Below are 27,867 nucleotides of genomic sequence, written 5' to 3' on the forward strand. Positions count from 1 at the left end.
AAGAGATGACTGCACTACTTCAATCATGTGTTAGTTTATGAAAGCCGTTTCAGGAAATTGAAGGTTTGCAATGGAAGTCAGGAGCAATTTCTACCATTGGAAAATGCTGGAGCCACATTTTTGTCCCAGGAAGAGAAGGAGGGCAAAACAAAAAATGATCTCCCTTAGCAAGTAAGGTTGGATCTAAAGACAGCTGGTAAAGGGACGTTAGAGGCCCTCCTCATTGTTAGGAAATTTGAAAGAGAAGAAGATAAGAATCTAAAACATTTCCTTACATACACAGAGCTCTAGGTGTGACTATGTCCATTGTAAAGCATGGAAGATGATATGTGATGCTGTAAGTCTGTTTCTCTCTTTACCATCCTGGAAAATGTGTGGAATTAAAGGACTTTTAGACTAATTTAAAGACACATTTATCCATAAGTCAGTCTATGTAACTAGACTATTCAAACTAGGTATTGAGAGTTTTTTGTTTGCTGCTAATGTAAACACACTCGTTGAAAAGGCTTGAGCTAATTGCTTGATTCTGAGTGCCAGTGAAGGGCTCAAGGCCACTAACCATATTTATTGATCAGCTAAGCCGCATTGACCTCTTAGTAGCAGTCAGGGCAAAGTGGACAAATAAAGAAAGATGTGAAAGAGGGTGGTTACAGGGTCAATATGAAATCATACCAGGAAGTGTGAAAGGTAATTTAGTTTGAAAGATAATAGTAATAAGCGAGAGAAAACAGAGATAGATGCTGATGTTAAGTGACTGCTATATGGAAAGAAAGGAATGCACAGATAAAGAAAAGAAGGGCATTGATAGTAAGAGAGAGCAGGCAAAAAAAGAGTGAGCATAATGGTGAACGATGGAGAAAATAACCAAGGTTGAAAGACAGGGAGGAATGAGAGAGAGACGTCAAAAAGAAAGGGTGTAGATGAGCTGGGAGTAAGATGGATGGGACGGTGAGAGCGATAAAGAAGCTATGGTTTAAAAAAAAGAAGAAGAATGGGGGCTGCGATAGGGGAGGGATGAGAGACAAAGGACAGAGAAGTGAGAGGCTGACAGGATGATATGAGTATTTCAGGAGGTGTGGGTGAAAAAAGCATGAAAATGTGGAATGCAATGAATTCTGCACATTCCGGGAGCATATTATAATAAAGGCACTGCAGTTGGTGGGGCCTGCATTGAAAAACAATCTCATTTTGATATCAGGCTTTTCTGTGTAAGGAAATCTGAAATGCATTTACTGCAAAGGTTTGCAAATTCATGCATATAAATGTTTGTTTTTAATGTGTTACTGTGACCTAACTTTATTTAACTTTTTAATAGAAATTCCTTATTTACAGAAAAGCAAATCCAACTGTTTGACTGGAGTTACTGACTTTTTCTGTAGTGTCTTTAAATTTAAATAGACTTTGGGGTTGTGGTGTAAGAATTAAAATCCATCTATTCCCACTCATTATATTATAATATAATATATTCTGTTTTTGTGATCTAAGCTAAGTCTAAGCTCACCAGAGGTTGGCTGAGTTTGAATTCAAGATGTTGTGCAGGACTTATGGCAGAATTTAGCAGTTTGGATGATCAGCAAAAACCCTTTGTCACATCTACATGACGTAGATGCTGACCAGCATTTTTAGCATTCACACCTAAAATGCATTGGGTTTTTTCCCCAAACTCTTTCCAGCTGAGTAGAGGTCAAAGAGGGGATTGTGCTTCCTTTATTTATTTAAATGCCTTATATTACAAGAAATCTTTCATGCACCAAAAACAATGGTATGCTTCCTACAAATGATCTGCATAAGAGCCTCATTTGTAAATTATATTGTGTGTTGTACACGCCAAGCTTTGTACACCCACATCAACAAGCACATTAAGATTAGACACCCTGATGGAATCACAGTGATCTAATGTGACTGCACTGCAATGAGTAAAATGTCAGATAAAATGGAGAACAGAGTTGGCAGGAGTGGGAGACCACTGATCGCACACCAGTTGGATGTGGAACCTCCTAAGTATAGGATACAAGCGGCGATTTATTTTGAATTAGAGTCAGACAGAAGCTGGATTTTCTCCTGGGGCAATTCAGATCCTGGCTGTTGTAACTGGCCCTTGAGTTCTCGCAAATCAGTATTGGGTTGACATTCAACTTGATCCTATATTTGTTCATTTGGAGTATAAATAGGGGCCTGGTTGGAAACAGAAGGATAGAAGCATTGCATAAACAGTTTTTTTTCCCACCAGGGAGCAACCCTTGAACTTTTGGAAGACCTCTCTGATCGGGTTTTCTCTGGTTTTCATTAGTTCATAGTCTTTTTCTGAGATCCTGGTTGGAAGTGAGTCAGCTCTTCGTGAGCTTTACTAGAGACACCAAAGGGGGAAACATCCAGATATTCTCATCATGCTCCGCCAGTCCGGATTGCGTACTCCTTGCCTGTCTACCCATCTAGTGAATGTCTGCTCACTGGCCTGCAAAACGGAGAAGCTGTTCCTTCTCAGCACAGGAAACTCAGACTTCTGTAAAACTGCCGCTCTCTCCTTTACAAAAAGGTAGCTCGGTTAACATATATGAAACAAAACACTTCTGATGCTAGGCTTCCAGTTGTTTCAAGTGGATCGCAGAGTAAAAAGGAGAGAAGGAGGAATCAGCTTTAATATAAATGAAGGTTGATGTACTAATGTCACTGTATTACAGACATATTCCTCACCTAGAGTCATTTTTTATGAACTGTAATCCCTTTTATTTGCCAAGGGAGTTTTCCTCATTTGTTCTGGTCGATGTTTACATCCCACCACAAGCCTGAACATCAGAAGCTGAAAAACAGATCACTGAGCTGATAACAGGTCTGGAGAAAAAGCAGCCAGACTCTCCCTTCATTGCTCTTTGGGATTTTACCAGCACACACCTTTCTAATAAGCTACCAAAATAGAAAAGGCATGTAAAGTGTCCCACCAGAGAGACAAACAAACTGGACCACTGGTAAGTCTTAAACGAAGCATAACATGCTGTCTGTGCAACTTACAAGCAGGAACTGAAAACGTCTAAATCTTTTAGGACTGTTGAGAAAGACTGATGCATTAAAGTAGATGTTATAGGCCAGTTTTACATATGTTTTTGTGAGGCATGTGTACAGACCTTCCTCATATGCAACAACAATAAATCACGATTCACTTCACATCTGAGGAAGTTGCTTTGGACCAAAGAAAATGACTGCAGTGGTTTGGACCAGGCCTTACAATAGACAAGAAACAAATTAACCAAGGAATTCAGTGCAGCAAAGAGAAACTGTCCGACGTGTTTTCAAAAACATTACCCTTCTGCATCCCAGCGTCATCCTGGTCCCTGAGAAATGGAAAATCACAGGTGAAATGACTACAGATCTGCCGCCCCAAGTTCTGTGGTCTTTGGGCTGATGATATTACCAGCTTGGCCTGACACTTCATTTTGCACCACTTTGACCATCAAGAGATGCAACACCAGGATCATGTTTGTGGACTACATGTTAGACCTTCTTCTCCAGTAACCTAAATGTCCTCCACCAGAAGTGTGTTCTGTCACCTCTTCTCTTCTCTCTGCACATAAATGACTGGACTCCAGTCGACCCATCAGTGAAACTACAGAAGCCCTTGTAAAATTCATTTTTGTGACATAGACCTTACCAAGCTCCGCCCACAACTGACCCACATGACCGCAAGTCTCACAAGCAAACTCGATTAGTGCATCGTTTATACCGGATTTTCACATTATATCAGCTACTAAATGGACAGAGGAACTAACAAGTTCATGTCACCATCTGGGAGGAGGTTACTGGTTTCTCAGTCACAAGCTGGTTGCAAACCTGAGGCCAGCAGGTGTCAGTCAGTTATGGTAGATCTGAAATTTGGTTTGGTGACGTCAATATGAGAAGCTACAGACTGATAGGAGGAACCAAAGAGCTCTGTAAAGGTAAAGGCAAATCTTCTGAAGTTGAGATATAATTAATTTAATTTCACATAATTATCACGGTAGAAGCCATTTGTTGTGTATGAAATATATTTGTTCTATTTGATGTTTGTTGTGAATGACGTAAACTCACAAACGAACGAGGTAATTAGTCCAACGTTTAGAAACAACAGCGGCTGTAATGCGCCACAGCAAAGGTAAACAAAGGTAAAATAACCCGAACAGGTGATCAACTCAAAACCACTCCTACCTTTTTACTCTCTCTCTCTTTGTAGTTTAAGCACACCTGTTACCGTGGCAACCGCCTGCGGCCCGCAAGACGAGCAAAGCAAAGATTACGTTAAAAACATAACATTCAGTCCGTTACGATATCAAGTTTCCAGGCTTGATATTTATTTCTCGATTATTAATCAGCGCTTCCCTGAACACAGCGATGGCTGACTGACTAGCTGTAGTTGGTGCTAACGTGGCTAACACGAGTAACAGTTTAGTCCAAAGCCTTTTCTGCTAAAATAAAATCTTTAGTGTATGTCAGATACAGACACATTGCATATTGATCTGTTTAGGTAACGTAAGACTGTGTAGCAGACAGGCTTCAAGGTGTAGAAGTTGTATCAGTGCTGCCATTATGTTGTATTTAGCTAACGGGAAGCTAAGTGTGTTTGTGAGACGGCCACGCACGTGACCACGTAGAATGGGCATCAGCCAATGAAAAGCGGCCCCTCTGGTAAGGTCCATTATCTAGTGATGGTAAAAAAAAAAAAATGTAAAAAACGTGGTAAGCAAAGATTTAGGACAAAAATGTTGCAGAATTTCTTTTGTTCCACAGAGAAGTGAATTGATCATTTATTGATCAGTTTTTGACTTGCAGGAATAAGAGGAACATTTTTCTCACAATGAAAAAAATATTTGTATAAATAATGGAACAACTTTTAAAGCAAACACCCTAAACAAATCTTAAGCAACAAAATCATTCAATTGCCAACTTTTAAGTAGCATGGATACAAAATGGTAATGAGCTGTGACATAGCTCACAAAGAAGGTGTAGAGAAGTAAACAAGCTTACTTTGATCAATATATTTTTTTCATTATTGCTTTGAATCTTTTAAAAAACACTTGATGTAAAATATTACATTCTCCGAAATTGTAAGTAATGTCTTCTCTCTTGGATATTAAATGATTCATATCCAAACATTGCATAAAACTGCCTTTAAAACATGCATAAGGTTGAAAGTGGACATATATCGTAACACTACAGTTCAGTGATGTGATTCAGTGACAGGTGATGTCTTTTTATCTATGGATGCAAACAAGCTGTGCATTTGTGCAAATGTGTTTGATTTACTAATTCACATGTTTTATGTAATGTCTAACAGAAGAGTTTATGGGCATGTGGTGTAAAAGATCAGAGCCCTCCCTCCGGCCAGCTGTTTGACTTCTTCTCAGACTTTGATCCAGTGCCTGGGCGAGAGAATATGGGTTATTCAGCTTGATGTCTTTTCTCTCTCAGTACACAATACATGAGCTATTGTTTTCACAACATTTTTACACTTTGCCCATGAATAATCCTACATTTTCTGTTACATCTGTGAAGGCTTTTAAGTAGCACTTTCAGTCCTTCTTTGCCTTTAAGTTTCGATTATGCACACAGGCAGCATAACAACCTCTTCCATTAAAGGCCTGAATTTCATTATCAGCTTCTTACGCATGCAGACAATAATGTTCCACAGTAGAGAGACAGGCAAACTCTTGATGGTCTCACTGGAGACCATCTGTCTGATTCTACTCTGCCAATGGGAATGCAGTACTTTGCAGAACAAGGACAGGTCTTTCTAAAAAAAAAAGTAAAATTATTTGTAATAAATTTGCGGTTACTACAGAATTACGCAGTTATTAGTCATGTTCAAAGTGAAGCTTATTTAAATTAAAAAAATTTTTTTTTCAATTGCAGGATGGAGTCAACAGAGAAGTGTGAAGTTGTGATACAGCATTTCAATGGAAAATACCTGAAAACCCCACCAGGAATCCCAGGTGAGTTTTCTCTCCTTTGCCTTTCCTGACTCTTGAGCATTTCCATTTCTTTCAGTTGTAAAAAGTGCCACCCTTTCAAAAACGACTCCAATATTTAATTCAATTGCTGTAATTGAATATCTAGATCAGACGAATAGCTGGGTATGCACAGTGGTTTCTGACACCTAAGCTGATCATCGTGGCATTTCCTCAATAGCTGGTGATTCTGTAGGGCTCTTTTCCTCTGCCTCTCTCAATTTCTGTGTCACCGTCTCTTTCTCTCTCTGGCGGTGCACTTGCTGCAGGCTGGGACTTCTTGGTCAGGAGAAAACCCTCTTAATATTCACACTCATGCCTCTGTGCTGTTCTTTGCAATCTACTTAAGAGCTTGCACTCTCGCCTCTTTTCACTTCTGCTCCTTCTTTCTGTTGCAGTGTCCTCTTCCCTTCCTGCTCTGCTTTCCTGGAGTCACCCTGTAGAGAGCAGTCAAGGAGAAATGAAGCAAAAGTTAGGTGTGTTAGCACAGAGATTTCTTAGTGTCCAAAGAAGGATTGGAATTTATGGAAACAATGCAAGTCTTCGGGCTTGGAAAGGCTTTTTAGAAGCAGCAGGCTGACAAAAAAGTAAACTAGGAGGAAAAAACATATACTGAAGTGTCAAATGAGAAGGCTGGAGGAAATGAAAAGTGCTGCTTTAGCACTATTGAGGCCAGGTGCTTCGGTATTTACATTTTCCTGAGAGGTGCTGGCCAGATAGGCTGATATGCAGAGATTTCCTTCTCAGCTGTCAGGTTTTTATTATCACTCACCTCATCAACCAAAGGCACAGAAACACATCCATAAATTGGTCTCCACTATCCAGTGATATCGGAGAAAAGTGGATTTAGAATGTCCACACATGCTCAGCCAGTGCATAGCCAGCAGCCATTAAAGGTAAGGTGAGCGGCTATATTGAAGTTTATCTGTAATAGGAAACCTTTAAAGCCATAATATGAAGTTGACCTTCGCCTTTAAGGGTCGATCTCCCTGCTGCTCAGGCTTTATTATTGTAAATGGATTGTTCAGGCTCGTGCCAAGCTTGGAGATTTACTACCTTCATTGAGAAAATCCTTCTGTGAATTAGGAATGGGTATGTTTACAAGTTTTGCTTTGCAGCCACCAAGAGGTGCTTGAAAATCTAGTTTTCCCACAATCCCTCAAGTAAATGTCTGTTAAAGAGAGTTGTTGCCTTCTTCTGTTCCAGCCAGGTGTAACTTGAGATCATTTTTGGCATAGATGTATATTTTTGATTCTTTACAGCTTATAGTAATCGCTGAAGGACCTGATTCTGATGACGTGCTGCTATGACAAAATTTATCTCCAGAGCAAAGATGCACAGACAATTTATAAGGAGCCTGGTTTTCAAATGTATGAGCATCAGAAATGAAAATAACATTACAACATGGAAACTGTTACTGAAAGTTAGTTGATTTCACTATATTGTTTACATAATTTTTATGATGTTATTACACACACACAACCTTAAATTCCTGAATGATGTCAGGAAAATTTTTTATTAGTGTCTCAAAATGGTTTGCACAAAGTTTGTCAAATAAAATTGTCTTTAATCAGTGTTTTGTTGACAAAATGTTTCCTTACAGCAGGATGCTGTCACCACTTTATTTTACTGTGTGGTTTTCAGGATAGAAATTTTCTGTCAATCATGGCGTTTTGCACAAAAAATTTAATTTTGGTTAAATCTAATCACAGCGTTATTCCGTGTCAAACTGAAAAGCTTTCTTATAACTATGGCTTACTAATTGTCACTTTTCCATAAAGATCCAAAATTGTTTTTAATTAGATGCTTGTTGGATTTTATTTAGTTGTATCAGAGTAAAATGACCTAAAGACAAATGCATGTTACATTTTTGAGGTTTTATGAAAGTTGTGTAAGATTTTGCTTCTTCTTCATTCTCCACATTGTGTTGGGCCAGCACATGGAATTATGACAGAATACATTGAGGTTTGCTGTTGTATTGTGACTAAATTGAGAAAGTTCAAGAAGTATGACTAATTTTACAAGGCGCTGCACAAAAAAAACAGGCTGTCTTTGCCTTTGATAAGTAAGTGTGTTGTTTTCTTTCTTCCTGATATAATCCATGTTAACTGGTGCACTGCTGCACTTAGATTCCTGGACTTTCCTCTTTTATCAGACTCAGATGTTCCAGAAGACTCGAGGCTTGTTTCTGTTTCAAACTTACAGAGTAAACAACTACTTTTTGCATGCAAGTGGACATGGAGATTAAATTTTCACTGCATTCCTATTTGTCTTTTGTCCAGATTAAACATTGCATATTTAGATTTCTGAAGTCTAAAGCAGATGCATCTACTTCTTGTCTACTGACAGAGTCTATGCCGGGGTGTGTGTGCGTGTGTGTGTGTCATGTTGGTGGGATTTCCCCCGAGCCCTTTGCTATGCAGGCCAGCTTCTTCATTCATCGTGCTTTGACAGCTCAGCGGCACCCCTCGGGGTCCTCTCACCACACACAGAACAGCAGGATCGTCTGTGGGGGTGTGTGTGTGTGAGGTTTTGCTACGCCCATCATGACTAAACACAGCGAGCCTAAACACCAACTACAAAAATGCAAAAGGATGGTCTAGGAGCCATAACTTTGGCCTGGGTGGAATGTCACCATCAACTTAATGCTAATTCACTGAAGAATATTATATATATATATATATATATATATATATATATATATATATATATATATATATATATATATATTGACATGCGGTCAGGGGAGGCAGGTGAGGCAGCATCATGTTGTGAGGAAGTTTTTCTCCACCATGGACAGTGAAGGTCTTTTAGGTTGAAGAGAACATAAAGATAGATGAAAACACGATAATCCTGGAAGAAAACTTGAGAAGTTTCAAAACACAGGGGTCAAGGTTCACCTCCAAGAAGAACGAGTGTAAACATACAGCCAGAACTAAAAGGCAATGGTTCAGACAATATTCGTGCAATACAATGACCCAGTCAAAGACCAGGCATAAATCTAGTTTAGAATCTACGGCAGATTAATATGCACTTCTACTATGGCTGAGTACAAACTATTATGCAAAATAATTGCAAAGCTGATACAAGATCACTCAAAAAGAACAGCCGTAATTTATGCAAAAATTGCTTTAATAAATTACTGATTCAGAGGAGGTCAGTGCAAAAGCAGTCCACACTCTGAGTTTTTTATGAATAGAAACTTATTTTAGTTTGAAGTGGAAATCTGCTTTTGTAAGGCACAGTATATAACTCTTTTCTATGTTTGCATCTTCTCCACACTGTCACTTCAACACATGACAGTGTGCAAGAGAATCTGTGTGTGTGCATGTGAATGCAAATTGAAATGGTTTCTTCAAGCCAGGTATGCTCAGTGCCAACAAAGGGATATTGAATCGTAACCTTGCTGTCCCATAGTAGGAAATAAATATCTAGATGTCAAGTGCCAGGTCATGTGTTAAATTCAACCGACCATGGGAAAGCAAATAAAAAGGAAGCGCCCATATTGGCAAGAAGTCGACGCTGAGTTACAGATAACGCATCAGCAAAGGGGAGTGTGAACATTTAGAGCAGAATATTGTCGTGATTCAAGCAGATGGCAGCTAATAGCAGCACAGAAAGCGTCCATACATTTCCTATTTAAATTTTAATCCGAGAACATCTAACTTCCTTGTGATTACATGCGATACTGAGCTGAATTACAGTGTAGAGACACAATAGCAGATGGCAGCTAATGATACTTAACAGCCTCCATTCTCCCAGTGATAAGTTTTTAATGAAATCATATGCATTTGTCTGAACAGATAGTTTCTCAAAGTAGTGCCTTTATTTGCCTTAATTTAGGATTTTGTTTGAAATGATCTTCAGTTAGAGCCAGGCCTTTAGTACTGATTTCCTCTATTTGGAAAGTATAATTGGTAATACAGAAGCCTCATTTTGATCCACTTCTGTTTGCCCTGTAAAGCTGTGAATTTCAAACTCCATCCCCCTGAAAAATCAATGAACAGAAACCATTTTCTTCTTAAAGTTTTTACTGTGGAACATATCCTCACACGCCATGTGGAAAAAGAGCAGAAAAGAAAAGATTGAAGTACAAGCAAAGCAAACCCAGATTTAATGGATTAAACAACACCTCTGTTTGCATGTGAAGCCTATAAACCATCTATATACTTTTTGAGAAATATATCATTTGAATTGATTCAATTACGAACAACATATAATAGTGTATAATAGTGAAGTTGAAAAATGACATTTCTTGTATTTTATACAAATAAGAAAATGAAAAATGTTGCATATTGAGCTGTTTAATTAAATACCTTGTGGAACCACCATTTAGTGTGATAACAAGTTCTCTGTAAGGATAGCTTTGTAAATAGATCCTTTCGTCTTCCTAACAAACTTCCTAAAAAAAAAAACCCTCCTAACAGTATTATGCTTCCTTAGTGTACCTTTTGCTGTGGAGTTGGTGTGTTAAAGATGATGAGCTCTGTACCTTTTTCTCATTTCAAATAGCGTTTATTTAGATCAAAGAGTTCAATTTTGATCTCATCTCACTAAAACATCTTCCACATTTTTGCTGTGTCTACTAAATGGCTTGTGGAAAAACTTAATTTGATTTCCCTATTGCGTTTTTATTAGCAATGGCTGTTTTTGTATTTTGTTTAATTATAAATTGTTCCACCAGGGCTTTGGATCACTTCTGCTCCTCCAGAGTTTCTTTAGGCTGTCCTGGCTGCTTAGCTGATTAAAACTCTCTTTACCCAGCCTGTAAATCTATTTAGATGTCATTATTTTGGTTGGATGCTGTTTTTTCATACTTTTGCCTTTTGCGTTTGCAATCTTTGAGAAGTATAGTGCTTGGAACATTGTTTTTTAATGTATTTCCGCTTCCGGCTTCTGTACATCGTTATTCCTGGCCTGTTTGTTGTTTGAACTAATCTTCTCTAACAGGACAGGTGTATTTACATTTAAATTAAATAGCACATCAATGGGCTCTTTACTCTTTTGGTGACTTCTGAATTATACCTCAAAGTAATTGGGACTATTAGACATTCATTTAAACTGCAGCCTAAGTGATGCATGTATTAAACATGAGGCAACTTCTATATTCTGTCAGTGTCATTCCAGTGAACATGTGTTGCATGCCAATAGCTTAAACTAAATGCTTGCCCCTTATAAAATATTTTCCTCTCCCGACAAAAATGTGTACCATAAAGATGCATCCAATCACTTATCCAGGTCAGGTTTGTTTGCCGAGGCCTGGTTGATATGAGAGGTGCGTAGCAGTTGTCCAACAAGCCAGTCACAAAGGCTCACGCCAGCCGCTGCGCTCGGCCCACGTCTGATTGTGATTCAGAGAGAGAGACATGATCGATAGCCCTGATGGAGCACTACAGCTGTTTAGATATTCTGTGCAATGCGGCAGCCGCTCTCCCTGTCGCTGCGCCCGGCCCTGAGCATGCATCCACCCATGCAGAAATAAAAACTCATGCATCATACATGCCCGGAAATTTCTGCACCATGCGTCGTTTCTAATAAAGCTGTACGCGCATCAGTTTTTATATGGACCTTAAACATATAAATGCTCATATCTTTGGTGGCACTCAAAGTTCTTCCCCTGTAAGAGACGAGCCACTTTGTATTTGGGTCGGGGGTGGGGGAGAGGAAAGATTCATCCTTGTTTTTAGTGAATGTGAATTTACTCAATACACAAAATAAATAGAATTTATGAAACATGTCTACAGCTATAAACTATACTGAAGTGAGCCCTACAGGGATGCATTATGATTTACATTGTAACCCCTGTGCACAGGGAAAGTCAAAGGAAGAGCAGATAAAAAGTGATTTAATCCGGTGCCTCCACAGAGCCCTGCTGATTAAAGCCCTCTGTCCCACAATGCATTTAAACAGCTTAGAGATGACACCCTATGGTGAGCGTAATTTGAACCAGAGCTACATTAGCCTTTGTTTGGTTATGGCAGGTGAGTTATCTTATGTAGATACCGTGCTCTCTATTTGTAGAGGAAGAGGGAAAATTGATAACTTTTAGGAGACTGTTGGTTCTGCGTCTCTCCATCATTGTGCAGCTACTTTTCATCCAGGCTTTGTTGCTTAAAGGCACAGGCGGTCTTGGAACAGGAGGACAAAATTCCCAGACTACAATAATAAAGTTAGCATTAGTCTTAATGTCATAACTGTGCAAACAAGGATTCAATCCAGACTGAATGTGCACCAACACAACTTTTTCTTCCTTTTCGCTTCTGCTGCTGTTGCTTGCTCCAAAAACCTGCTGCCAATATGGCAAATGAGTTGAGAGCTGGCTCCAATATTGTCCAATGGATGTTGGATAAATACTAAAAAGTACATCAGGAAGGAGCCGCACTGGCCTCGAGAGATGGAGCAGAGCGGAAACATGCGATATGTTCAAGCTTTCAATCCTCTTGTTTTCTCAGTACATTGCTTTGGCATTGTTCTTTTTAACTTTATCTGTTTTTACTATTTCTTTTTTCATGCCTCCTTCTGTTCTCATTCACTTTTATCTATTGCTGGTCTTTCAGACCCATAATTAAAATGAAAGTAGTGCTTTTTCTAATATCACATTCTCTTTACTGGCATAATTGTGTTCTTAAAATACTGATTGAATTTCCAGTTTGATGATTTAATTTTTCCTGAGATCTGTTCAACACAACAGAATCCATTCATTATGACTTCTGAGACATAGGAGTTAGAAAAAAAACAGTGCTGAGATTTAGTTACTAGAGGACTTGGCGGGGGGGTGATTGTTGCTGGGGGTGCCGTTGTCGAAAGAAGAAAATTATTCCCTCCCTGCTGGCATCCTCACCAAGGCAACGGCACCAAGACAGCAGCGACAGCCCACAATATTAAAGCGTCCCTTGCTGAAATGAGGCTTGTCCCAAATCACTTGGTAAGTCCCAAAAAGCCCCTCCGAAACTGTCAGTCATACTTGAGTAATCTATGTTAATGTCTGCCATCCCTCCCACAATCCCCTGGCTAATAACTGGCCTGTCGGTGGGCCCATTTCTTTTCCCTCTATGGCAGTAAGATTTAACGTGCAGCCAAGTAGGTTGATAATTTGGCTGTCAGTGTTACTCAGACCTTCCTGCCCATGCAAGTATTCAAAGTCCTATTGTTCCTATGCATGTGTGAATAAATTGTATTTGATAGATGTTTATTTTTAAGGTTTTCCTTTTGGTGAGAAGTAAAAGGTCAAACTGCTTCTAAAGAACATGTACATCTCCGTTTACCTTTGTCAGTGGCACTCAGACAGTTATTCAGTATAATCTGTCATAAATACAGTGGAGGTCAGAAGTTTGCATACATTCATTTTGAATTTTTGTCTCATGTATTTGAACGGCAGGAATGATAATACAACACAAACTTTCCATCATTTTTAACATCAAGTATTGGATGCACAAATTTTGATTTTATTCTGGACACTCTAAAATATGTTCATATTGCCTCACTCACTAGTAATTTGTTAGTTTTCTGTCACAGAGTGCTTTTTTTCTAAATCTTGTTTTGATATGTGTTTGAGCAGCTGGAAAATCAAGTTGTCCAAGTTTCAATCCTGTAGCTCAAGAGCGGGCAATCCCAGTTCTTAAGGTTTAGCTTTGTTTGTGGATTAGATGGTTCCCAGACTAATAAGATATGTCTGCTATATTACTTAAACTTGGAGCAAGGACATATCTTAAACCTGAAAGATACCATTTGTATCTTGCAGGTTTGTACCAGTTTGTATTGTTCTTTTAGGTTTAAAAGCTTGACTTTATAGCTCACCCAAAATTTCTTCTTGACATTGTGGCCAGATATTTAAATCTTTCTGACCTCTGACAATAAAGCATTTTTCGGTAGGCATTTGGTCTTTGGTCACTACTACTTCAGTCCATGGTAGTGTAAAAGTTGCCACACCGTGGCCAGTGAGACTGGTATTCCAATTTCCCAGTTTAGGACAAAATTGAGTCTTTCATTGTTCCTGCATGTTCTGTTTTCCATCTGAAGGCATCATATGGGATAGAGAAAAAACACAAGTATTTGACCCATTTCTTGTTTTTCCAATATTGGCGGCATTCAAATAAATCATTTTGGGGCTAAAATCAAAATAGGATTACTGGACGTGATGGGTGTGTGTAAACTTCTAGCTGGAATTGTAAACAGAAAGGCACAAAATAGTCTTTATAAATGCACTTACCAGGATATTGCAACACAATAAAATCTGCTCTCCTATCATGAACCTTCCACCCACAAATACAAGAGCCCCTTATTTCTCCTGCCTCCCATTAGAAACAGAGCACACAGGAAGTTATTATTGGCATCCTAAGTAATTCAGACAGCTTCCTGAAAAAAGGATCAATTTCCGCCGATGCACTTTCTCATTATAACCTTATCTTGCCTACAGACAATAATCTGGATTTGTTACGCTTTGTTTGCTTTGCCACTGAGCTGTATGATTCACGAGTGAAGCCAATGGTTTGAGGCAAAAACAGGAGGAGCTGGGGGGGAGGGAGCTGCTCTGGGGGTCTCTGTCTCTGAAACAGAAATTATTCACCTACTGCGTTCCCCTTCTGCGGAAAATAATATAAGCCCTTTGATTGGCTTCAAAGTTTGTTTAGGCGGAGAAGAAGAGCTCAGACTCCTGGAGGGGTTCAGACAGGAGCGATTAACTTTGCTCTCCACTCAACCGCATGTAATATAAAGACAAGCAGACTGAAGGACAGTTGCCATGAGAAAAAGATACATAACAAAGGAGAGAGGAGTAGAGTAAGGATGCGATGGAGGGACGGTTTAGGAGTTGAAGAACTCTGACGGGGAAAAAATGAGCAAGATAAAAGGGAACAGATGGAAAGAGGCAAAGAGGGGGAGAAGGATGAGGGTGGCGCAGAGGAGAAAGGCATAAAAGTTGGATCAACCTGTGCTTTTGGAAGGTTAAACATGAGCACAGTTTAGGCTGCTGCGTCTCTAACAGATGAGATGAAAGGATGACATTGACTATACGACTACTTCCTGAGCTTAACCCCTGTGACAAGAGACCAGCTGTTCACCATGTTGATCCCCTTCTCCCTCTGTTTTTTCCCCCTCCTCCGACCTCACACATGCAACTCTCCTTGCACTTTTTTGTTGTCCTTGCTTTTATGCTTTCCCTCCCTCTCATCCATCCTTTTCTAGCTCCTACCTGCCCTGGCGCCACTGTGCTTCACACTTACATTTTGCTGCACATTATTGCTCATTTGTGTTGCTGGACATCTAAGGCTGTCTTTATTTGTAACAAGCATTTCCCTCTCATCTTTGTTTGACGTGTTCTGCCTGTTCAGATATGTGTTTCTCTTTAATGCTCTGGATTTGCTGACATTTATGATGCAGGTTTTCATTTTTTCACGCATCATCAAAGCAGATCAAGAACAAGGTTGGAATGTAACGGGGGCTTGTCAAGAGCTATTCTTGATTGTAAAATATTCATAATTTTTCTCTTAGCCAGTTCTGAAGAATATGGTCTTATTATGTTGCTTCATTGTAGAATTTGCTGGTTTTATGCAAATTGGTCTCTCTTCAGTATTTGTCAAGATCCAACCATTTTAAATTTTCACTTCTGGTCATTATTTGCAGATGTAAAGTTCAGTTTGCACTCTAGAAGTCTGCATTTTAAACACTAAGGAGTGTGAATGTTTGGGTTGTGATTTGTTGTTTGAGCTGGGTCCTGCTCCACAAATGTTTGGGATAGTTCAGTCAAGATCATTCCACTCTGAACATTAGCCTGCTTCATCCAATGTGGGGATTTTTACCCTTTCCTATTTCAAACTTTCACATGTTTTGTCGTATGTGACTTTTACAAGTAGGTAAATATCCACTTTGAGAAATAGCAATTTTAGCAAAGTTATTTTCTGTGATTAACTCACTGACCACTGTTAGTAAAGAAAGGCCACATATTGTTGACTGCTGGGAGAATTTCACTGGTCAGGGTGATTTTGAATATGTGCTATGGGTTTTTTAGAAGGAGATAATACACCAAAAAGTATAGGTTAGATTTAATTGAGAACTGGTCATTTTGTGATTAGTTTGAAAATAAAATTATTCATTGAGTGGTTAAGTACGTCATTTGTTTAGGGGTACAAAATGATGGAGTGTGAAATCTGGCACAGCTTGAACTTAGACCAGAGGTAGTGATTGTCATTTTTTGTTTTGGCTGACTGGTTTCAATTTATGACAGTTTTATGACTGGTTGACATGCAGGCGGTCAGAAGTCAGAAGCATGATACTGTGGACAATCACCTTCAGCTCTGGTCCTTCGCCTCCTGGTGTTTTCTAGATTATATGGTTTAGAGCAGCACAACTAAAAGTTATCAAAATGTACAATATAATAAGTACTGTTTTAATGCAGTGTTTTGTAGGCTTTGGCATAATTGCTAAAAATATTGGGCATCAACCCTCCAATTTATTAAATTATTTTGTTCCATCTACATCCATGGCAACAGTTGCAGAAGATCAAGTACCTAGGCATACAGAGGGCTTCTACAAAGCATGGCAGGAAATCCAGTTGTGAATTTTCTCTGCTGCTAAATATACCTCAGTCAACTGTTTGTGGTAATGTAATGAAGTGGATGTGATTGGGAATGACAGTAATTCAGCCATGAGGTGATAGGGTGATAGGCCGTGTTAACTCACTGAGCAAAGTCAGCAGATGCTGGGTCCAGTAGTGTGCAAAGGTTTGCCAATTTTCTGTCAATCGCCACGGATCTCTAATCTTGGTGTGGCCTTCAGATTAGCTCAAGAACGTTGTATAGAGAGCTTATTGGAATAGGTTTCCATGGCTGAAAGGATCATGGTGTGGGACTGTTAATCAGAAGTTGGGCTCAGCCACTATGTTCCAGTGAAAGGAGCTGTAAACACTGCAGCATATGAAGACATTTTGAAATATGTATGCTCTCAACTTTGTGGGAACGACTCGGAGACATTGACTGTGCTCCAGTGCAGAAAGCTTTGCCCATGATGACATGAAATAATGGGTTTTGTGTTGAGGACTCTTGTGACTCATGCCTCAAACAAAGAATGCGCCTTTGGGAAGAATTAGAAAGAAGACTGCAAACTACCCCTTCATGTCCAACATCAGTGTCTGACCTCAACCTTAAAAAGCTGAATCTGACAACAAAATTCAAGGTCTTTCTAAACAGCTCAAAAAAATATTTCCCTCTTAAAACATAAAGGCAACGTTGTAATGAGGAATCTTATTAGCTTACTTGCTGCTTTCTCCTCGTTCAGTATCTGCACTCAGTAACCGTTACAACCTTCAATGTGATTCCATTTAGAGTTCAGCATCTATGTACACTACACAATAACCCTTTTTGAAACATAAGGAAGTTGTTTATCATTAAACCGCGGATGCTCCGATCAGTAATTTTCTGGGTAGTATACATGTGTGGGGTTTTCTTAAGGTCAAAGGTCACTGATTATTTGGATCCTAGTCAAGGGAAAAATTGTTTCATTTTGAGCCATGTCTTTGTGATTGGTACTTAAAGTTGTTGAAGTTTATCTGGGGAACCTGTGAAGGCAAAATTTATGAGCCTCAGCAAAAGTATTGTTATATTTTTTCTTCTTACAAGCACAACTCCTCTAGAAAAGAGGCCTTAAAATGTGTATGCTACACTCCCAGATCCATAGACTCGAAGTTTTAAGCTATCAGTCAACTTAATCTAATGCTGGACCCCAGGCAATGCATTTTTTATCCAAAGAATAATATGCAGCCTCTCAGCAGATACTGTAGGTCACTGAGCTCATAGCCCTCTGGACAGCCTGCCCGTCCCCCTGAATGAAGATTAAGTTTGCTGAGGAGGATAATCAGGCTCCAAGGTCTCTGCGGTATGCAAGCAATTCAGCAGGGTTGCTTTCTGTGATTCACTGCTGAGCTCTTTTTCTCTTCTCATCTTTTCTTATAAGAGATAAGACTATCAGGTTAGATTATAACAAAGTGCATCACAGCTTTCTATTTTTAATATGAGTACATTTTTAGCATATATTTAGAATAGATTTGAAACAGTAACTGAGAAAGCGAGTGGGAGACATGTTGTCTGACTGCTTAGAATTGACTTATTGTATCCTATGTGTGTGTTGGCGTGTGCGAATTTGCGTCAGGGAAGCAGAGAGGAGAGAAGAAAAAAAAAAACAGGCATCAGTTACACCCTTCCACGTCACTGTCACCATTCAGGACACAGAGGGCAGTGAGATAAATCTAGCTGATGCCCCCAAAATAGAGCCGGAGCCTCCATTAGAACAGGACGCAGGCTATGTGAGAACAAGCTGAGGTCACTGTGGTCAACTGAGTTATTTCTGTTGCGACCTCCAGGAGCACACATCCACATGAGAGCCAGCCAGCAGGTTAGCAGACACAAAAGAATGTGCGAGCAGCGATGTTACAAGATTCATTAAGAGAAATCTGCAAAAGTAATCACATCCACTAGAACATGTTTACATTTTATCACGCTTTAATAGGTTTTATTGGGATTTTTAGGCGATAGACCAAGACAAAGTTTCACTGTGAAGTGGAAGGAAAAGAAAATGTGGTTGTCAAAAATGTTGAAGAAAAATTTAACTGTAAAATGTGTATTGGTATTCAGCCTCACAGGGCTTAGTGTTAGTTTTTAATTTTGTTTATTTATGGAGTTCCACTCAACAACAAATATTGTCTCAAGGTAATTTACAAAAACGTGAATTCAATCCAATCATTAGGTTAATTAGATGTACTTAACCTTTTTTCCACATAAATGACTACACAGGTGAATTCTGGTTTAAGGTAGACACCTGCTCTCCATATTTTCTTATGCCAAACAGGAACCGGATTAGTAATTGCTTTCTTTCAACGATTGCTTTCTTCTTGCCATAAAGGTCAGATTTGTGGAGTTTGTAAGTTTTGACAATTTTCTGTCGATTTTTCCTTCCTCCTGAGCTCTTGGTCTCTGAAGTAATTTCTCTGGTTAGTGTTATATTTTTCTAGACAGTTTAGTTGGATGGCAGTAGGCTTGTAGATGAGCTTTTCTATTTCCATTTTGTGGTTATGGATTGCAAAATCTGCCATGAAATGTTTGAATTGTTGGATATTGTTTTGTAACCTAACTCTGCTTTAAAGTTCTCCACACTATAATGCCAGATTTGCCTGGTATATTCCTTGTTAATTGCAATTGGTGGAGTCTATGTACATGTACTATGTACCGTATATAGACTCCACCAATTGCACCTAAATGCAATCCCATTGCATTTAGATGTAGATGACATCTAAATGCAATTGGATGCCCTGGATTTTATTTAGGGGTCTGTGACTGAATGCAGATGCAAGCCACACTTTAAAAAAAAATCAAAATTCATGAATATTTTTTGTGTTTCATTCATCACATAAAGTTCCAAGAAATACATTGAAAATTTGGAGGTAGTAATAATTTTATTAGGTGCCATACTGTGAAGTATGTACAAATTAACCATCTGCTTGTCAACTGAGTCGATTTGTGTCATTTTCTTTTCAAGAGGAGCTTCAGCACGATGGAAACACACCTGGTTCCTAGTGACTTAATGTCTCAGACACAGTGTCTCTGGCTGTCTCTCTTTTTATTTGTTGGCAGTACGGTGCAGCGCATTACTGCTATTGGATCACACTTTTATTTTATTTCTGCCACTTTTACTCAGCCTATATAAATGATTTACAGTAGCTAACAGACATGGATGCTCCCTCTTTGCTGCTGTAAAAACAGGACTAAAGAACACCAATTTGCCATCAGAAAGATTTCTTGCATGGTCTTCTTTCTTCTGTTTTCGTCTTCCACTCATACACACACATGCTCACACACACACATCAATAGTCCATTAGGACAGTGCTGCGTTCATTACCTCGAGCCTGGCCCAGAGACAGCTTTCATAGTGGAGCACAGTGGAGTGGAGCTGGCTGGGTTTGCAGTACATACAGGGAGAGGAGTCTGGTAATTGCCAGCTCTCTGTTCTCTTCATCCTGTGCGTCAGGTGGAAAGTATGAATCTGTGGTGTCTGGGGACCACCCCTGCAGCACTGCAACGCATCTCGCCACAACTGCTTGTCCCCCTACTGGCACAAGTAATAGAGGGAAAACAGGGAGCTTAAAGGCCTCAGAGAGTCCAACAACTGTCACTCTGACAATGCACACAGCCGTGGGAAAGCATTAAAAACACAGGCAGGCCACAGTAACTGTAGAGATGCACCGAAAGATATAGCCTCCCTGCAAATCTAACTTTCTTTCTCATGCCTATCACACAGCGGTAGGTGTTGTTGCTACGAGTACAGCTATTTCAGAGATGTATTTAGGTTTTACTGTCATATCTCTGCCATGAGAAGAACAAAGAATCAGGTAAAAAAAAATAGTTAAAACCAAAGGCAGCTGGCATATAATGAAATCATTCTTACTAATAAGAAGTAACTTGCAAGAATATCAATACGTCTTAAAATTGTTCATACTTTATGAACTAACTCTTGTGGTTATTTTATTCAGATTTTATGTAATTGTCCAACACAAAACAATGTACAATTTTAAAGTAGAAGGACAATTGTCCGTGGTTTCAAAAATCTTAGACAAAAAATATCTTAGTGTGAATTGCATTTGCACTCACTTTCTTTCACCTTGATGCCCCTAAATAAAGTCCAGCACAGCCAACTGCCTTTACAAGTTGCTCAATTCTTATACCAACATCTGAATTTAATTCCCAGCCTACACAAAGAGATTCAGATTAATTGTGGTTTCACTAATATAACTTAACTGCACAGGCATCGTCAGTAATACTGCAGCTGTTATTTTCCCCATATCTTGATTTATATTTATATTTACAGCATTAATTTTATACATGTATATCTGAAAATGATTCTTTTATCCTCATTTTTGCATTCTTGTCAGCTGCACAGCTATTAAATCTGAACTACTGCTGTGAGTGGAAGGGGTGGAGGGCACAACATCTGTTTATATAAAATGTATGGAATTTCTTTGTACATTATCCAAGTGCACAAAAGTTGGCAGAGTACAATCAGGCAAAACATCATTGCGGCAATACAGAACCCTGGCGTTTGGATTGGGGGTGGATAGGAAGCCTCAGGCCAACACTGGATCTAACGCGGATGTCGGTACCAGGTGTGATAAAGATATATGATTGCAATGGTCAAATCTCTGACTGAGAACCTCAGAATGGACGTGAAAAAAAATCCACCACATACTTAATAATGACTGTGTATGCAAAAAATTTAAAAAAATCTTTATTCAGTTCTAATATAGCCCTTTGTCAGCAAAGGTGTCTTAAATGATAAAATATATCGTTGCTTAGGGACAAATTGAACTGCAAAATTTGTTTTCCTCCAACAGCTCTGTATTATACCTTCACCATACAGTTTATACTATTTTTCAACATGTGGCCTTTAGTAACATTTGAAAAGGTTTTGAATTAATTATCCTTGTTCAGCAGCCGTCTAAAATCAGAAGAAAATACTGCAACAAGGTTATCTCATTCAGCAAGTACTTTTTTTTTTATCCTCTTACGCATGAACATGAAGATTTATGAATTATCTTGAGCTGGTTATTGCTGTTTTTCAGCCCAAGACACAATCTTGCCACAGTTGTATCCAAATCAATTCTCCAGGATGTCTTTGAGTTGCGAGCACAAGGCTCCACACGGTGAGGGATATGCGAAGAGGATGCTGTCGGAGTATATCCAATTTCAGACAGCAAGGCGAATGGCCTTGGAGATCAAGGATTATACAGCTGATTTCTAAGCCGAGCTAATATTGATTTGCTGTGCCCCTGGCGAACACCAGGTTGTACCTTCCCAGTGTAAGCTTTTAAATGTTTCAGTCATAATGGCCCCCCTTTGTCAATATATTCCCTGATCTATAAGGCCATACCAACTGACTTCTATGAAAGGCCTTTTGTTTTTCTAGACATTACTGTAAATACAGGAAGCAGCTCCAGGTTAATTCGTCCCTTCAGCACATTTTCTTTTTCCATTCATTTCTTTTCATACCTATAAACAAACTGTTTAACCCCATGTGCTTAATCACAGCCTTTCAGTTTGTTTTCTATTTTTAATTAATTGTTGCTAGGTAATAAAACAAATCATAATAATATCTCACCTTTTTTTTTCTTAAATTGTATGTTGTTTGAAAATCTAGTATTTTCATAGTATCCCAGCCTACTGTGATTATCATTATTCTAATCTGTGGCATAGTGAAGTAGAAAAAAGGGACTCATCACAGGGTGTTGATCACCCATAATGCAGTTTGATATCCTGTCCATAGTGAGAAGGACTCTTGGGATCCCTCTGTGACTTCATAGTTTCTGTCTGCAGAGTTTGTTGTCGTGCCATCTGCTCCTAAACTTCCTGTTATGGTCTACTCTTTTTCCTTACACACTTTTTCCTCCACCTTCTCTTCTTTTTTTCATTCACATTGTAAACCTTACTGAAAAGCTCCCTATTTGAGGTTTGGTAACCACTTTAGGAAAAGCTGGAGAAAAGAACTACAGACACCCCCCACCCGTCTTCTGAGAATAAGAGAACGACTGGCGTGTCAGACCGGTGTTGGGAATCCGGCTAACTCATCCAGTAGACACATTATGAGGTAAAATCAACAGTGGGAAGTGTTAGATTTATTCTAGCAAGAGGGAAAGCATGTCCAAATCCTCTCAGTTCGAACAGCCATTATAAACAAGAGCAGATTAGCCAGCTGCCTCCTGCTGGGACAGTGAATGGATGAGAGTGGGAAAGATGAGGGGAGGCCGTTCCTCTCCTGCATTATCTAAATAACAGGCCGGGGAATTCAATAAGTACTGGCCTCATCAGACCTCATCAGCCTCCCCAATTAGACTGCACATCATGGCGGCTAGTGGGCTCATTGCTGCTGGTGACAGATGAGACTCCGCATGGCGGTGCGCTCTCTTTTGTAGAGGTGCTGTTGCCCCACATTCCTGACATTGTTCAGGTAAATTCTGTACTTTCTTCTTGTCTGAGAAGCAATAGCTGTTCATATGTAATTGCTCAGTCAGAGTCCGTTCTGTTGACCTGGTTAATTCAAACTTTGTCCTTGATGCTGCATTAGTAGAATACCAACAGTCAACCTCAACTTTAAATAAGGACTTGCCATCAGAGGGTTGCTGCTTTTAAAACCCTGGTGATATTGATGTTGTCAATATCTTTCCCCTCCCACATTGCCTCCCTGTGTATCCCCAGCGGTCAGGACGTGAGGAAAACACACAGCCCTCCCGCATTGATTGCAGCCCATTAACGCGTACTGAGAAAAAACAAAGCCTTTCATCATGTCTGAGACGTTTAGGCAAGGTCTTACCCAAAGTTGTTCCGCACAGGTCAACCTTTCTTTGTGGTTATTGCTCTCAGATTGCTATCTCGAGACACAAAGAGCATATCTGCTGGAGCTGTTTGGTCTGCATCTTTTTTTTTTCCATGTAAAAGAGGAATGTGCTTCAAACTGCATCCATTTTTCATGTTGCGTTTTTAGGGAGTTGGAGTGGGTGGAAACAGAACACATGGAGTAAAGCATTAGTCCTGAGAGACAGGAAACAAGTAAAGTACGGTCCTTATTTACCTTTCTAGGACTCTTAAACGTTTGCATCCCATTAATCAGTCAAAACCAATTATTGTAATAATAAACATGTCACAATTAAAGAGGATGCAGCACATACTACATAAAATATTACAATGAGGCTATTTCTTATTCATTTAATCATCTGACATTCACTCTAAAAACAAAAACATTGTAAACTTTGAATACTTATATATTTATATCCCACTTGCTAAATCAAGTGGGATTTATGTATGTTTACTAAAAGCAATGAACATTTTGTGAAAAGAGAATAGACGTTACTTTATTTTCAAGGATTTCTTTTCTTTAATGACAGCAGAAGATTATTGTCATGACTGCTTGAGAACAAAGCTAAGACCCAGGAAATGAATGAATTATTAGCTCGTGGATGTCTGATACATTGTTTGAAGTTCCGATGTTACATTTCTTTCAAACAGAGCTCCAGGCGACTGAGACATGCAGCTACTGTTGGGCTTAACTATAACTAACTTAGAGGTCCTTCAGGTACATTTTAAAAGGTCTTTGAGGAAGTGGATAAATGTATGCGAAATTTTGTGTGTTTGCTATACACCACAAGCAGTCCTCTTCATTTCATTTCATTTTGTCCTACAAGCACAGAGGACAGACTCATACTTGCACAGCTGTAAAGTGCAAATCAGTGATACACGTAATGTTTGGTGGTCTCTGACTGAAATATTGTTTCTTTACATTCTATTTCCTCTTCCTATGTCTGTGGCAAAGCAAAACTGGTTCTTTTACAGCGCGTAAACTGAATATGATTGCAATCGTATTTTCATTCTAAAACTGGAATTCTAACTTCAGACAATTTTACCAAAGTAGCTACTAAACCTAGAACCAGTTTCATCCCCAAGAAGAAGAAGTCAATTTAACAAAACTATCAAAAGCAAAAGCAAGAAAATAATACTGTGTGAAGAGGAACAATTACAGAAGATAAAATGTTTCATTTGGACACATGATTCTAAAACCAAGAGCCGCCCTAAAGACGCTGAAAAAAAAAAGAGGTATTTTCTTGCTTATGATCGGCACAGTGTCAGTCAACTGTGATTTGATTGCATGACTTTCCTACAATTTGGGTTCAATATATATATTATTTATTTATGCATACTTGAAAATTTACACTTCTGTGTAAAGATAAAACTTAATCTGCATTCTCTAACTCTTCAAACAATTTTGTATGTTATTTTTATGATATAACAGAGTAAAGAAAAGTCCAAGTCACAATGAAAAACTCTTAAAACGTTTTTCAGTGAAAACAATTTAGCACCTCGTCAACACTTTTTAATCCTATATGATCTAATGTAATTACTTTGCCCACCTCTATTTTGGAGTACTGGAAGAAACCGGAAAATCAAGAGAAAATCCACATGTGCACATGAAAAACTATTAAGACTTCAAAATCTTCAGAAATTGCTCTCTTTGCTCTCTAGTAGCAATAGCCCAAAACTAATCATTTCTCAAGATGTAGAGAAAATACAGAAATAAGATGTCAAATAGAGTTTTGCAGGCATGATCTGAAAATATTGCAGATCTCTTAGTATTGGCTTTAGCTGTACATGTCTGAGTGGGTTTGAGTGTATATTACGTATTTTGGTGTGTAGTTGTGTGTCTTTTTCTAAAAGTGCAAAGAGAGCTGCACCTGCAGCTCCTATCAAACAGTGGAAAGCTCCTTTCAGCACATGTTTAATTACCGTCTCGGCAGCTCCGCTTGGCTCAGACACGCTGCTCCGAATGCAGCCAACCACATCTTCTCACACATAGCTGCTTTCCTCTGCCACAAACTCTGCTGATCCCTAATCAGCCACGATGCCACCCTTCATTTATCCCCAACTGGCTACTGTAAAGGGGACAATATGGACCCTCAGACCCCCAAACACCTACCTCCCACCTCCAAACCTTTCTCCCTATTAGCCGGGTGCCTTGCTTACATTGATCATGAATCAACGTCACTAGTAGAATTGATCGTCAATCACACTCAGTGACATTATTGATGCAGCTGCTCCCTCAGTTACAGTCCTGCCCTCAGCCATGGGTTTACACTGCGGCTGCGGCTCTGGCATATTGATCCTCCTTCAGATACTGTATTGAGGGCCCTTTATTGATAATTCATTTATTGTCCTGTAATTTCATTTTCTTTCTTGTCCATTACATTGTTACTGGAAGCTCCTATGGTGGAAATTTAGTTAACAGACACTTCAGCTTTTGTTTGCTTTACAATGCTGTTCTGACTTACATGCCTCGCTTGTAAACAAATATGTCCAACTCTCTCTCAATATGTTTATTAATTTTTAGAGCTAAATGTTTTAACAATTTTTCTTTAAGCAAGTAAATAAGAAGTTTTTTGGTGTGTCGCAGTCCAATCGCATTATTTGTATTGAAATATTTGCTGATATCAATATATACTGATCCAGAGTATAAAAAGTTTTAGTTGTAGGCTGCATAAAATGTATTATTATGTTTTGTGCACCTTAATCAACCTTGATTTTGATTATGTAATTGGAAATGCATTCAAGTCTCAAACCACTGCACACTTGTTTCCCTTATGACAGACTTCTGGTGACTGTCATATCATATTTGCAGAGAAACATTTGCTTTGAGTTTGCTAGATGGGCCGTTTTGCTGAATTACAAAGCGTCGACCTGCGTGATTTATCTCTATAGATGGGAGGTTTCATGGGTCACTGGAGGCGTTGGCAGTGCTATAATGCTGTGCTAACAGGGACAGAGCAAGCTTTGCTGTCTGCCCACACAGGCAGTGACACACACAGTGGGAGAACAAGTCAACCCCCACAGGCAAAGTCCAGCAACAGCCACTCTCCAGTCCCTCTGACACCGCCGGAACCGTTTGCCATGAAAGGATAGCACCGCAGGCTACAACTAGTTTAACACCACAAGGTCATCAAGAGCCAATGACTTGCTTTTTTGATTGATAATGAATTAAGAATATAATTCATCCATGCTCAAAGTCACTGCTGGTTTTTTATTTAAAAATTAATAACAAGCTGATTTGTGTTGCATGTTATTGTATGCCCAGTTTAACAAGCTGTGCCTTGATAGAAACACTTACCGTGTCTTTTTAGATATTAATCTCTTTGATGAGCTTGAAGCTGTTTGAGGATGGCAAATTAACATAACCCAAGCATAGAATTTATGTGGTTGGACTGCAATTACCTGTCATACACATTTAGCGAGGAGCACATATGGCTCGGCAGGCTGTTATCGTTTTGGTACATTTTAAATCATGTACTCAGTTGTGTCTTTTCAGCCAAGAGAGCTGAATTATCAAAAGCAACAACAGCTAATTAGTGAGATATTTCTTTTTGCAGTTAACAGGTCTGGATGCTTTTGAATTCAGCAGCTACAAACACAAAGGATTGTAAATTTAGCTGCAGTTGTTCATGCATAACTGTAATATTTCTATGCAGTGTATTTCACAAATGCTTAAGACTTTGAATATATGCATATAGTACATATTCTTGGCGTTAAAGAATTCCATTTAAATTTGAGAAACTTTAAGGTTTTTACTCACTTTTTCCTTATTAACTGTTGAAGTAAGATGCAGGTTTCACTGTTTTCCACCCTTTAAGGTATTTACTTATTTAGGATCTTTTTGGAAGCCTCTTACTGCAAACACTGTTCTCAGGCTCTTACCATCATTCAATTTTGAAGTAACCACAGAGCAGCCACTTGTACTGTAATTGCTGTCTTGGGCAGCTGCATAAAGCACCCTGTGATATTGAGACCCACTGCAGCTACGGAGATGTTGGCAGTGTGTTGCTGCATCTGTGGCTTTATCATTAGAAACATCTGTGGCTGCCACTTTAGGACTGCCACTGTCTGCAGAACCCAGCAACACTCGAGCCCAACTATTTGGAGTGAATGTGGTAAAGATTGTCTGTTAGTGTAAATGTTATTTTAATATATAGATGCTGGATTGTCAACCATTTATTGGAGTTGGCAAACACAGTGTAGAAGAAATTCCACTTACTTGCACTCCCTTTTGCCTGCTCTGGTGTTTTTAGTTATTTGTCCAATCCCCATGGCAATGTTAGAATCTGAAACGCTGGAATTAGCTGATTTAGCTGAAAATGAAGATCTCATTTAAGAGCCGGTATCCCACGGGTTGCCTGGCAGTTGGAAACTCGCCGCCTGCTTGACACTAGACTGCGGTTACAGTATTTAAATTTTGTTTAAGAGCACATTAACTCGTGAGTCAGCAATTGAATGTGCAATTATATTCCTGCTAAAATAATTACACTTCTTTTTTTAAGCAG

At 39.1% G+C, this 27,867-nt stretch overlaps 1 protein-coding gene across 6 annotated transcripts in view; it reads left to right on the top strand.

Moving 5' to 3' along the window:
• LOC102220232 (RNA-binding motif, single-stranded-interacting protein 3) overlaps positions 1-27,867 on the top strand; it is a 316,476-nt gene that overhangs the window by 233,229 nt on the left and 55,380 nt on the right. For all 6 annotated transcript variants that reach the window (XM_023344472.1, XM_023344474.1, XM_023344476.1 and 3 more), the window contains one exon: positions 5,881-5,960. In XM_023344472.1, the coding sequence (XP_023200240.1) occupies positions 5,881-5,960 (80 nt within the window). The remainder of the gene's footprint in view (positions 1-5,880; positions 5,961-27,867) is intronic.

Source organism: Xiphophorus maculatus, chromosome 13, assembly GCF_002775205.1.
Source record: "Xiphophorus maculatus strain JP 163 A chromosome 13, X_maculatus-5.0-male, whole genome shotgun sequence".
Classification (NCBI taxonomy): domain Eukaryota; kingdom Metazoa; phylum Chordata; class Actinopteri; order Cyprinodontiformes; family Poeciliidae; genus Xiphophorus; species Xiphophorus maculatus.